Consider the following 13,143-nt stretch of genomic DNA (forward strand, 5'->3'; position numbering starts at 1 on the left):
CTGTTCTTCTGGTAAGCTAGTTCTCCAGATCTTGAGGTCTTTGAAGACAGGAATCATAGCTATTTGGGGTCTGTATTTCTGGGACACAGCAGGTACTGGATTATAAACACTCCAGGCACAGAGACACACACTAAATCTTGCTGAGTCAGTGGGTGAACACGTAAATAAGAACGTGGGTGAGTGAGCAGCATGTTTTGGGAAGGTAAGAGAAGAGGGGGATATTGGTTGTTGGAGGTGTTGGCTTCTCACGACAGGCCTACAGAGTTCCAGAAGCGAGGCGACGGGTTACTGACCTCTCATTGTAGAACTGCAGGGTGTTCTCACTATACAGTGGCCCTGCCAGCTGGCGGATCATCTGCAGAGACTTCTCACGCTCATCCAGCCCCAGCATCCGCACGTGGGCCACAAGCCAAGCCACAGCACACACTGCCAGACTGCACACCTTCCCCTTGATATTATCTGTGATTTTCTGGGGGAGGGGAAAGGGTGACTGAGGCCACTATCTTCCCCTCCCTGACCATCACTTTCCCCAGCCTCTGTGGGCAGCTAAGTGCAGCAGGTGGAGTCCTGGACCACATCCCACACCTCTTTTCACCACAAATATGCTTTTTCCAAAGTTGCCTGGGTGGGAGGGAGTGGCTAAGCCTATAATTACAAGGAAGATCAACATCCAAACATGAGCTCCTGGATTAAGGGTCTTCGTGTTCTTATAAAATGTAACAAGCTATCAAAGACTGGCTCTGTGTCTCAGGGAGGAGAGAAGGCTGCTGGAAAGGTGGGGCTACCTGGATGGACTCGAAGGCCAGGACCCCGTTCTCCCAGGCATTGAGGATCTCCAAGATGGCTGCTGAGATGCTCAGACAGGCTTCGTGCCACTTCATCTGCCTGCAAGGGGTGGGAGTGAGAGGAAAATCACCACGGGGGAGTGTGGGATGGGCTGAGGGAGAGGGTCTTGGCCTAGCCCCGCCACCACCCTTGGACCGGGCACCCGGCCACTGACACCAGCTTCATCTCTGAAGAGTTGTTGAGCAAGGCCACCAAGGATTCCACTTTGGTGGAGTCGGGCCAGAAGCAGGGGTGGTCAGGGTTTAGGATCTTGCCCTCCTCGGGCATGCAAGTCTGCATCCATGTCTCAAAGAAGGGCACCTGTGCTCCTGAGCTCGACTCAGACAGAATTACCTGGGAAAGGAAGGGAGCATCAGCAGCCAGTGCCCCGCCCCTCCGTTTCCTACCCCACCGCTTCTACTTTCCAGCCTGAAGAACTAAAGATGAATTGGTCTAAGGGAGAAAGATGAGGGGGCTATGCTGCCACCTAGTGGTGGGTGTGGAGGTCGCACTGAAGGATTATGGATGTGACCAAGGGCATCCGTTGACCCACCAGGGGTGGGGGCACCAGAGTTCTGCAGCCAGCAGAACCAACTGGCTTAGGAGACCAGTGGGAGAGAGGGGCCCCTAGTTATTGGCCGTTTCCTTCCCCTTTTCCCCGCCCACTTGGTGCCCCTAATCCTGGCTGCTTTCCTCTCACTCACCTCTGAACCATAGGTCTGGGCCACGTGACACAACATGAGGAACGAGATGTCAAAGAGCAAGGCGCGCACTGAGGCTGCTTTGGCTATGAAGAATGAGAAGGCTGACCCCACTGCCTAGGGCAGGGCCCAAAGCCCTTGTCTGGGTTGGGAGGGGATCAGGATTTGCCTCAAGGAAGGTCAGTGATCAAGTGGCTTCTTCAAAGCTCTGAGGCTCAGAATCCTTTTCTTGAGTGTCGATTGGAACATCATCCCTTCCTTAGAATCAAAGACTCCTGATACCCTCCTTCTCCTCAGTACCCAACCAAATCATACAGGGGGAGAACAAGAGACAAACAGGTGGTCTGGGAAGAATCCTTTTCCCAGCATTCCCCTCTTTCAAGGCTCCCCAAAAGCTTCAGTCCGTCATTGTTCAGGGGAGAAAACAGCCTCCCCAGGATAAGCAATAGGCCCTCTGCCCTCCCTTATTCTCTGCCTCCACCACCCCTCCTGCAGTGCAGGGTCTGGAGGTGCACAGAGCTGACTTACCAAGTTCTTCATTGCCATGTGTCGTGAATTCATTCAAACTGTGGGAGGAATGGAGACAGGCTGCACCAAGCAGGGCAAAGAGTCAGGGGGCTACACCTGTCCCGAAAGGCAGTCACTAGAGTCTGAATTAGGGATTACACTTAAAATGAACATCACTACACAAAAAAGAACTCTTCCTATCTGTTTTTAAAAGATTTCCAAGGCGGGGCACCTGACTGGCTCAGTCAAAAGAGCATGCAACTGTTGTAAGTCAAGCCCCACATTGAGTGTAGAGATTACTTAAAAATAAAAATCTTAAAAAAAAAAAAAAAAAAAGATTTCCAAGACCCAGTTAATGGCTCACTGGATGGAGCCAAGTTCTACATATCAAATTCCAGGTCAACCAAAACAATCAACCGAGTTTGAGAACTCCTTCTTAATGATTGGGTGCACGTGAATCCCTCCACGCCTGCCATTTTATGCCTCTCAGCTCATCAACATGCTCAGCTGCAGAGAAAAGAGCACTTCACATCCAGAGACCTGGGCCTTCCCCCAGCGTCTCCCGTGGGGATGGCCTGCCTTGCCCTGGGCATCTCCAGGGAGACCCAGACTCCAGTGCCTTGCCCTATTCTGCTACATCCTCCTTCAGACATGCCTCCCCAACCCTAGCCAGGGACTCAGCCTTCCTCACTTGATGAATTTCCGGGCGAAGGATTTAAGCTTCCCAGTGGCAGCAGCAGCGGCCAGCAGCAGATCCAGACTCTTCCCAGACAGCATGTGGCCCAGAACTCCTAGCAGCCCCTCTGGGGACTTGGAGTGGTCTGCATCCATCGTCTGGGGATATGACAGGAAATCAAGTCCTGAACAATACTGACCACCCCCCAGATACAGCCTAACCACAGTCTCCCTCTCTGTATGTCTCCATTAAATGGGATACTACAACCTGAAATTCGATCTACATCTTTCTGACTCTGTTCTGGAAAACCATTCCCCAAATCCATCCTTGCCCTCTAATCCTTCCCTCTCAACTAAACTGGGATCATGGTGGTGGGGGTGGGGTGGGTGAGGTCACTGCTATGAGATTCCCCATTGCTTCTGCAAGAGCAGGTGAAAGCATCTACCAAGGTGCCTGGCTTACAGGTAATGCTCAAGCTCAACAGAGGTTATTTTCGATGGCAGCTTCCCCGCCTTCCCCCTTTCTCTACCTCCAAAGTAACTACGTATAAAAGCCGGAAGACAAAGAAGTCTATGACCTCTGTTTATTTATCTGGAAGTAGAAGCAAAAGTGGAAAAAAGGAAGTCGTGACCCTGGAGGCAAGGAAAGGGCACACTCACCTTGAGGATATTTGTGACAGTGGGCTCTGCCCGGAGGATCAGCCCAGGATTGGGCTGGATGTTGGCATTTTCTCCGGATTTCAGCTGGGGCGCGTGTTCCCGGTCTGCTGCCCTGCGGCCGTAAGCAGTTGGGAGAAGGGAAAAGAAATAGAGGTAAGTTCCTGACTTACAGAAGCAAAGGCCCAGAGAAGGTGGGGAGCACAGGAGAACCTTTCTGGCCGGGGTGATCTTTATGAAAGCATATTCACGACCACGATTGCTTCAACTTATCACTGATCGTTACTTCAATTTTGAAAGCTCACTTCATCTTAAAGGAAGATTTAGGATTTTTACTTTGCTTGCAAAGGAGGGTGGGAGTTCAAGCGCAGCACCTAAGGGTGCAGAAACCAGCATCTGCTGTTCCTGGGATCCCTAGGCCTGGCCCCAGGCACCTGCAACCCGAACTCTAGACAGGAGGCAAAAAGGCACCGGGAAGTCTGGACTGGACATGAGAGGAGGAGGGCAAGCGGCCCATGGGCCAGCCCAAGGGAGCGCACACTTACCGCTTGGCCATGAGGTTGGTCACGCTGGCTTCAGACAGAAGCCCCTGCTTGCTACATTCTTGGAGTAGGAATTTTGTACAGTCACAGCTGTGAGGGGAAAAGGTGATGACGGGGGAGCAGGGCAGGGGTTACTGAGGGGTGGGAACAATGGGCCCCTGCCTGCTGTCCTCCCTCCTTCAGGATGAAGGATGTTTGAGTGCCTGAGGGACTCTAGAGGGGCGCAGGCACTCGGCAGCTACAGGGCTGCCTCCTCCTGCCCAGGGGGGCAAACCAGGAGACAGTCTCCTGAGAGGAGCAGGGGGGAGAGCCCAGAACATGTTCCGGTGCAGTGGGGGTGAGCAGGGGAGCTCGTACTTGCAGCGCTGGTCGGCTTTGTCCAGCAAGGGTGTGAGCTTCAGCAGGAACTCAAAAGCACAATTGACATCCTCGGTGAAGTCCTACAAAGACCCAGAAGGTGCCATCTGGCTTCTAGGTCCTCCACTACACCCACAGCCTGTGATGCAGACTTAAAAGGACACCCCACTGGATATAAACACTGACAAGTCGGCTGTACCCACCACAGGCTTCCAGTGACATGACAGGAAGGAGTGTAGAGCACCATGGCCCTCCACCGGCCCCGGGACACCTTGGGCAACCTGGCCCCTGGTGCGGCCCGGCCGCCTCGCGGAGGATGGGCGTGACGCTCAGGTGCCCACACGCTTCCAGCCTTCCCCCAGGGGCCAGAACACACGGCTGGCCCTTCCCTTGCCCTTGTGTCTCCAGGGTGGAAACAAGGATTCACCAGCTCCCGTGCCCCTCCCCCATCTCATTTCTTCAACCAACCTTGTCCCCGTGACAGTATTTCTTCAACTTAACCAAAACCTGTGGAATCTAGAGGGTGACACAAGAGGAAAAACAGGAAGATGAATTTCTTCTCTCACCCAGAAATAACGGCATCCCCTCCATCCCCCTGCCCTGAGTAGAGAGACAGGAACCCTCCCACCCTGGAAATAAAAGCACTCTTAGGGCCAAATGAGAAAGCTGAAAGGCATCCAAGTGCCCGGTGCCCCCCAGTCTACAGGACACAGGGACCCCTCACTTCTGCTGGTTCCACAAGGAAATGCCACAAGCAAAAGGGAACTCAATTCAAGGGCCGGGGCCACTTCCCTGGCTCCCATAACTGCCCTGCACCAATCTGGTTGATGACTGAGCTAAACAGCACCTGTGTGCTAAAAGATGGAGGGCGCCTGCCAAGTAGGCTAAATATAGCCCTGGGACTTTCAGAGAAAAGAATCGATGGGAGCTTGCGCTGGGGGACCCGGCAGGCTGCAGACAATGCCAGCAGGGAGAAATGCAGGACAGAGATCCTGGGTGTCACTGCTTTTCCTGAGAACCATTTCTAGATTCGGCTCTCTGTTGCTCCCCTGTCCCAGGTACCTTGAGGAAGGTGAAAGCTGTCCACTTGAGCTCCTCTGTACCCTCAGGAGACTCGATAAGCCCCACGAAGCAAGCTTTCCAGATTTCCAGGACAAAAAGTGGGGTGGGGATATGCTGTGAGAAGACCCAAGAGAGAAGCCTAAAAGGGTGCCCATCCCCTTTCATATTCTGAAGGCCCCGGGGAGGCCAGGAGCTGATCAGGTAAGCTCAGAGACTGTGTACGAAGGGTGCTCCCCAACCCCAGTGTGAGAACAAGAGATGTCAGGCGAAATGGCACTGCCACGTATGACAGCCATCTGCTTTCCACCCCGATCAGAGGAAACCCAGTTCTCCCAAAAAGTACCAGAAGAATCCTCCCCACTGCCCCCAAGCGGTCAGCCCAACATGTTGGCAGAGAAACAACTCTGGAACCCCAACCTGCATGCGCTTCACCATCATAAGCTGTTCCACCAGGGGCTGCGTCTCGCCTGTCAGGTTCATGGTGCCCTCGAGCAGGACCACCGCATGGACTGTGGGGTAACCAGTCTTGTGCAGCTGCTCAGAGTGCACAGCCAGCATTGTGGGAATGCTGAAGGGAACGGATACATGAGAGGCAGAAAGAGTTGGAGGGCAGGTGAGCAGAAGGGTGGGGGCCAGGGGTCACATCTCCCTACCCACACCCAGGGCCTTTCCTCGCTCCTTCCACTACAATCAGCCTGGGAGCCTGGTACCTCCTAATGAGTGTGCCACACTGCTCAGCCTGGCTCCGGAGCTGGGGGTTGCTGAGACTGGCCAGGATTTCACCAAGCTTCAAGAGAGAATGCTCAATGGCAGTCCAGGAGGCTGGCAGAGAAAAGGAAATGCAGACACACAATGGGAAAAGAAGAGAGGAAGACAATGGCCCTGAGCTCCTCGACTTTGGCCCCCCTGGGACCTCAAAACCACGCACAGAGGCTTCCCCTGAGGATGACATGGAGGCCAGGGGCCTGAGGGCAGCATGCACTGTTTCTAGAAGGGGAGTGAGCACCAACACCGAAGTCCCTAGAAACTATTCCCAGAGGCCTGCCTTCTAGGGGATGCACGTGGCTGACTTTAGAGCCTAGGTACAGTTCAACACAGACAGTGGCAAAGAGAGGCACAGGGGGGTTGGAGTCCAGTGGCTGGAACAGGGAGGTGGCCACAAATTGCATCAGGAGTGGCCAGCCTTGCAAGTGGCCATCACTCTCTACCCCAGTTGAGCTAGATTCCTAACCAGGCTTCCGGGTTCACCCACACCCTGTCGAGGCCTTTGCTCTCACGGCTCTCCCCCTCTGTGGTGCCCCAACTCATCGCCACCTCTCAAACCACTCTCCTCAAGCTTTTGTTCATGTCTGGATCCTTTGACAACACACCCAACTGGTCCAACCCGCTAACCTCTCCGCCTAAATGCTTGAACTCATGGTCTCTGCTACATTATTTAGCACTTAATTATGAGTCACTTATCCTAGTTACAACTCCAGAGGGTTAAATGATGATGAATACTGGCACCAACTAGCCCGTTAACCTCCATGTGGCATGGGAAAAAGAAACAAAAAAATAAGACCTGAGATCCATTAAAATTAAGTTAAATATTCATTCACTTTTCAGCCACTAAACATTGGTCAAGTGTTCAAGATAGGTAAGATACTGTCAACAAGGCCTATTTTTATAGACAGGTCATCTTTCTGGACTTCTCACAGGCAATAAAACATACTTTGAAAAGTTAACAAATATACTAATCCTATAACAAGTTCTCCAAACATGTCCTGAAGACCTGGATGTAACCCATTCTAGCATTGTTGTTACTGCAGAACAAGAGATCCTTAGGTGGTCTCAAGCCACAAGACTGTGGTCTTTGGGTAACATGTCCAGAAAACCAGTACTTCCCTCCCACTGGGTGATCTATCTCCTTCAGGCTCTGGAGGGTTCCAAGAGTTAACATCTGCACTTGAGTCAAGCGGTGTAGGATACAACAGGCCTGATAGCAGACAGGTACCATGTTCAAAGGGACATGTTAGGCAACACTCAAAAACAAGAGTCATTTACTTTCAGGAGATGAGTAGCGCAGAGACAAACACAAGGATGGATGGTGTACTTCCCTTGTCTCTAACTTCATCCATGTTTATCACATACTAGTCTTGCTCCCCACTAGCATGTATGCTTGTTGAGGGCAGGGACCCTGCCACATGCTCCTTTGGTAGCCCCCCACCCCCCATCCCCAGCACCTGGCACAGTGCTGGGCATACAATAATGCTCAGTAAATACCTGTTGGTTGATTGGCTCGGGTGCCACCCTGCCCAAGTCCCTGGGATGTATGCAATGCTTATGGGGAGAAAAAAAAGGAAGTGGGATGATTTCAGATCCTCCTGGAAAGAAGTGGGATGGCATCCTGCCTCTCCCCTTTCAATTAAAGAACCAGCTATGGGAACAGTGGAAGGTGGGGCTCAGGGGAACCAGGGGACATACAGGCCTCCTCTAGTTTGGCGATGTGGAGCAGGGCCCGGTTCTTGGTGCTGCTGAGGGTCTTCTCCAGGCGCTGCAGGCACATGGCAAGCTGCTTCTCGCCAGCCGCTGGAGTGCCGGCCTCCAGCCCCTCCCGGAGCCGCTCTGCAGAGGCTGCAGTGCAGCGCAGCAGCCAGTGGAGGGCGCTGAGAAGGGACCGGCACAGCCCGATGCACTCCTCTGCTTTGCCATGACAGCTACCGGGAAAGGATGCAAAATCTGTCTTGGCTCCAAAGGCTGAAATACGACCCACACCAATCTTCCCCAGAGTGGCTGGCACGCCCCTATGAGGGAAGAGAGCTGGGAAGCTAGCAAAGTCCTAGGGAAGACAGCCCCAACTTCCACTGGACAAGATTTCAAATGAGCTACTCCAAAGAGAAGAGGTCTTTTATCCCAAGGGACTAAGTAGAAAAGGATGGGGGTGGGTGGGTGCAGAAGAGCAGAGGGGAAAGAAGTGTGGGAACCCACAGAGTTGGCCTCAGTCTACATGCTTGGAGCTTCTCCTTTACGCTAGGATAATACCGGAAGTTAACAAGCCCTGCCATTACCTCAGTCGGTCACAAAACATGTCCATGATATCCAGCAAAGCCTGGACACACAAGTCCCGGGAAAAGTCATCAAACTGCAGAAAGAACAGTTAATGATACTACAAACATCCCAGTTGACCTCTGGTCTCACACATGAGGCAGACGGCATATTCAGAATTCCTACTCATCTTCCCTCCAACCTCAGGTTTCAGACTCGGCATTCTTTCAACATTGGAAGTTGGCTCCTAATTGCCAGCCCCCCACTTCCCAGGATCTCCCTCCCTCCAGTGGAACACAGCAATGCCATCCAGAGGCATCACGTGCTGCCTCTCCAGTCTCAGAGTGTACGTGACCGCGCAGGCGAACAGAGGGGGTCCCATCTGTCACTATCATCTCTCTGCTCCCATGCCCTCCACCTAGCTCATAAATGGCTATGGTCATACCTTACTGATTGCTGTGAGGACAGAGGAGTAGGACACCATCTGGATGGAAAGAAGAAAGATAAAGTTCAGACAACTAGCGTCACAGCTGACAGGATCAAACACTGACACTTCAAATTTCTGCAGCTCAAAAAGTTCAACCCCTTCAACAGGTCTTCCTCAACCCACGAAAAGAGAGGCAGGAAAACTAGACATTGTCCCCATCCCTGCTTCTATCAAAATCACCATAAATGACACCATGAGCATACACCCACTAAGATCAGGGTGGGCATTCAAAAATGCCGTGTTTCATGTTCACATGCCACTCATTGTCCACTATATACAAGGTTAAAATAATTGCTAGTAGGCAGAAGAAAGGATAGAAATGAGGTTATGTTACTTTACTCCTACAACTTCTATAGAGTAGGAGAGGCTCTGTCAGCACAGACCCTGGTGCAGGGTTCAAACCCACAAACTGTGAGATCATGACCTGAGCCAAAGTCAGACACTTAACCAACTGAGCCACCCAGGTGCCCTCAGAGTACTTTTATTTACAACAACTGGAGATGAAGAAACATTTCCTGCAATGAACAGGTAATACCTGCACACTGGAATTGTAGTGAATTTCATGATACACACTCTGATTCTCTAGGATTTACTCTCTAGGACTCCTCCAGGACACCTTCTCTGATCGTCCCCAACCTCCTTCCCATGTGCTCCAAGTAATTAATCCCCTTATACCCATCATTACACAGCAGGTACCTGTTGCCCCCACCAAACTAGGAGCTCCTTGAGGACAAGGATGCTTTTACTCAGTGACCACCATGAACTTGCTATGATGTTGGTAGAATGAATAAGTAAAACCACACCTTTAGATCAGCATTTCTCAAAGTAGCTTCCAAAGTTGCACTATCCAATAGGGAAGCCACTAGCCACAAGTGGCTGTTTAAGTTTAAATTAAATAAAATTAAATATTCAGTTCCTTAGTCAGACTAGTCACATTTCAAGTGCCCAACAGCCACATGTGGCTAGTGGCTACCGTTTTAGCACAGATACACAGCATTTCTGTTACTGTAGAAATATTTATTGCATGATGTGCTTCCAAAGATTCCCCAAGATGTTAAGAAACTTTACACACACACACAGCTTTTGTGTGATATGAATTTAAGAAACCACGGACTAAATAGCTTTCTTTGCTTAGCTTTGCTGAGTCATAATATGCTTGTATATAATGAGAACCTCTAAGATAAATGGAAACAGTAAATAATACTTTCCAAGCTTATTCGACTAAGAGAAAGCCTATCTGAACAGTGAGCTGAGAACAGAAACAGTGGTGAATTTATATCTGTTTCTCTAGAATGTAGCCCAGGCTTAGCACATAGTAGGTCCTCAGTAAGCTTTTATTACTTTGGATTGGTGAATTCTAGGAACTAGCATTCTGAAAAAAAAAATGTATTTAAAATAAATCTCTATTAGTAAAACCTATCCATAGGATTGGAGATGTAGTTGAAAAGAAATAACCAATGTGTCCTGCATGAAATTAAAACCTAGAGAAAGTCTATTAAGTTGTCATATTTAAAAAAAAAAATTTATTGCATGCTGATAAAATATAAATAATACTTTAGAAAGTAGTTACAAGTATATACTCAAAATCAGTGGCAAAATACACTGTAATAAAAAAGATTACAATGATAGCAACTGTCAGGATAATCACCTGTTTCGTGGGTTGTCTTCCCAAGAGGAATAGAAATTTCCAGAGATTCAAGAGGAAAGTGAAGTCAGCCTCAATGACCTTAATATGGTGAATTTTACATGCATGGCAATGCCTTCTGTGTATAATTTCTCCATCATGTGAACAGAGTGCTCTCTGTTCAGACACACTTAACTAGTATTCTTAAATAAACAAGAGCAAAATACACAGAGGACTTAAATACACAATTAGTGTTTAGTACAACTCTCAGCAAGATGTTCTGTGAAGCCATAGCTGGTGTCTGATGGTGATCAGAAAGTTGGGAGCCTGCCTGGGCAGAATGACCATAACGTTCCAGACGAGTATTTGTTTATTTATAACTGATGTCCCCATAGCAAGAGCTTGGCAGAGAAATGAACCTTGTTGGATACCAACCTGAAGAGGGAGCTGGATGTTCCCACTGAAACTAACCCCAAACTCCCGGAAGAGAAACCCCCAATTTTCTATGTTCTGAGAGATGCAGTATGTTCTAATGTATTTATGGTCTCCAAATTCAGAATTCTGTCCAGTAAATTTTAGCTAACAATATCGAGAAAGCACTGCTACCCTTGAGACCTAAAACTACTTTCCACACGGCGAACTGTTTTTCACAGCAGGATTTAACCTATTCCAGTCTACTGTGTCTATCAGTGTAGAAGCTCTAAGCTACCACCAGACTCTGAGGCTGGAGACCGTCTATGTGTCCGCTGCACACCTGGCTAGCCCAGACTGACCCTGCGGCTGCTCTCTCCTCTCCTCTTCATATTCAACACCCTCAGCTACTCCTAAGTGCCCTCTCCATGCACAGCACTGAACTGAAGAGCCTCTGGACTTGGAAGGAAGAATCAATTACTAATTTTGCACAGCACTTTACAATGCTGATTGTAGTGAAACTCCTGCATATGTATTTATTTCTCTCTCACTGTTACTTTGGCCTTGTTCTCCTTCTTGCCTTCCCCATCAGTGTTTACATGTCTCAAGATTCTGCCATTTTTTTTTCAACGTTTTTTATTTTATTTTTGGGACAGAGAGAGACAGAGCATGAACGGGGGAGGGGCAGAGAGAGAGGGAGACACAGAATCGGAAACAGGCTCCAGGCTCCGAGCCATCAGCCCAGAGCCTGACGCGGGGCTCGAACTCACGGACCGCGAGATCGTGACCTGGCTGAAGTCGGACGCTTAACCGACTGTGCCACCCAGGCGCCCCAAGATTCTGCCATTTTTAAGAGAAGTTCCCGCAGACCACTCCCCCCATTTCCAATTAATCACCACTCTCTCTATCCTGCTCTCCACAGATGGAAGTTCTCCACACTCGCTGTCTCTACCTCCCCACCTTCCGTTCACAATTCCACCCACTCCAATCACTTATGTCCTTACCACTGTAGGAATCTCCTCATTGAGCTCATCAACAAACTGGTTAAACCCCATGGATACTTCTCAGTTCCAATCTCACAGACCTCTCAGCAGCACCCAACACCAGGAAACACTTCTTCACTCTTTGATCCTCTTCTCTCTTGGCTTCTCTCGATACCACGCTCTCTTGCTTTTCTTCCCTCTTCACTGATCTCTTCTTTTCAGACTCCTGTGAGGCATCTTTTTCCTAGCCGTGTTCTCTACCTGTGATTGGTTCCTCAGGGATTTGGCTTGGGTCTCTCTTGTACTTACTCTCCACCCTCTCTAGGCACTCCTGTCAATGCCCACAGCTTCCATCACCATCTACAGTCGACAACTCCAAAATCAACAGTGCCAGTCTAGGCCTCTTCTTCTAAGTTCTGGACACATATGTTGAAGGACCTACTGAGTATCTTCTCTTTGTTAGCCCACACAGGCACCTTACTTAACAAGGCCAAAATCAGTGTCATCTCCACCCCTCAGCGGTACCCCAACCTTAACAGCAGCCCTACTCTTTTCCCACTGTCTCCTTAAGATCCCATCAGCCATCGAGTCGTCCAAACCAGAAACCTAGACACTAGCCATGATTTCTTCCTCTCTCATGTGCCTCATCCAGGTAATCACCAAGTCCTCTCAATGCCACCTCCTGAACAGTTCTTGAATTCATCTTTTTTTCTGCTGCTACTTCCCATGTTTATGCTAATATCATCTCTTACCTGAGTTTACTGCAATGAGGGTTAATCAGGGGTTGGAAAACTACGACTCGCAAGCCAAATTAAACCCATTATCTTTTTTTTTTAAAACAAAGTTTCATCAAAGCACAGGCATATCCATTTACTTATATACCATCTATATATGCTTTCAAGCTATAATGACAGAATAATGGTGACAGAGACCACATGGCCTGCAAAGTATTACTATTTGGTCCTTGGGCAAAAAAAAAACAAAAAACAAAAAACAAAAAACGCCTGGGGCGCCTGGCTACCTCAGTGGAAGAGCATGCAACTCTTCATTTCAGGGCTGTGAGTTCAAGCCCCATGCAGGGTGTACACATTACTTAAAGAAATACATACATATATAAACTTAAAAATACACACACACACACACACGTACATATTCCAACTCATATACATACATATATATATTCCATCTCGTATATATATATACATGTATTCCAGCTCATATATACACGTGTGTGTATATTCCACACACACACACACACATGTATATTCCAACTCATTCTTCAAGCTAT

At 49.3% G+C, this 13,143-nt stretch overlaps 1 protein-coding gene and 1 non-coding gene across 9 annotated transcripts in view; both read right to left on the minus strand.

The window, feature by feature from the left end:
* The window catches only part of MED24 (mediator complex subunit 24), a 32,227-nt gene that overhangs the window by 5,208 nt on the left and 13,876 nt on the right, over positions 1–13,143 (minus strand). For 7 of the 8 annotated variants that reach the window (XM_011289160.4, XM_011289159.4, XM_006940308.5 and 4 more), the window contains 17 exons: positions 8,796–8,834; positions 8,374–8,447; positions 7,790–8,022; positions 7,589–7,645; positions 6,037–6,148; positions 5,744–5,894; positions 5,327–5,440; positions 4,733–4,780; positions 4,265–4,347; positions 3,911–3,997; positions 3,369–3,480; positions 2,725–2,867; positions 2,055–2,092; positions 1,530–1,612; positions 1,001–1,179; positions 786–885; positions 294–469 (listed from right to left, as the gene is read on the minus strand). In XM_011289160.4, coding sequence (XP_011287462.1) covers positions 294–469; positions 786–885; positions 1,001–1,179; positions 1,530–1,612; positions 2,055–2,092; positions 2,725–2,867; positions 3,369–3,480; positions 3,911–3,997; positions 4,265–4,347; positions 4,733–4,780; positions 5,327–5,440; positions 5,744–5,894; positions 6,037–6,148; positions 7,589–7,645; positions 7,790–8,022; positions 8,374–8,447; positions 8,796–8,834 — 1,829 coding nt within the window. The remainder of the gene's footprint in view (positions 1–293; positions 470–785; positions 886–1,000; positions 1,180–1,529; positions 1,613–2,054; positions 2,093–2,724; positions 2,868–3,368; positions 3,481–3,910; positions 3,998–4,264; positions 4,348–4,732; positions 4,781–5,326; positions 5,441–5,743; positions 5,895–6,036; positions 6,149–7,588; positions 7,646–7,789; positions 8,023–8,373; positions 8,448–8,795; positions 8,835–13,143) is intronic. The other variant, XM_003996794.6, reaches the window with a different exon arrangement.
* LOC111557930 lies at positions 1,691–1,794 on the minus strand. The gene has a single exon (XR_002738339.1). It is a non-coding gene; the product is annotated as a small nucleolar RNA SNORD124 (small nucleolar RNA).

Source organism: Felis catus, chromosome E1 (genome assembly GCF_018350175.1).
Source record: "Felis catus isolate Fca126 chromosome E1, F.catus_Fca126_mat1.0, whole genome shotgun sequence".
Lineage (NCBI taxonomy): Eukaryota > Metazoa > Chordata > Mammalia > Carnivora > Felidae > Felis > Felis catus.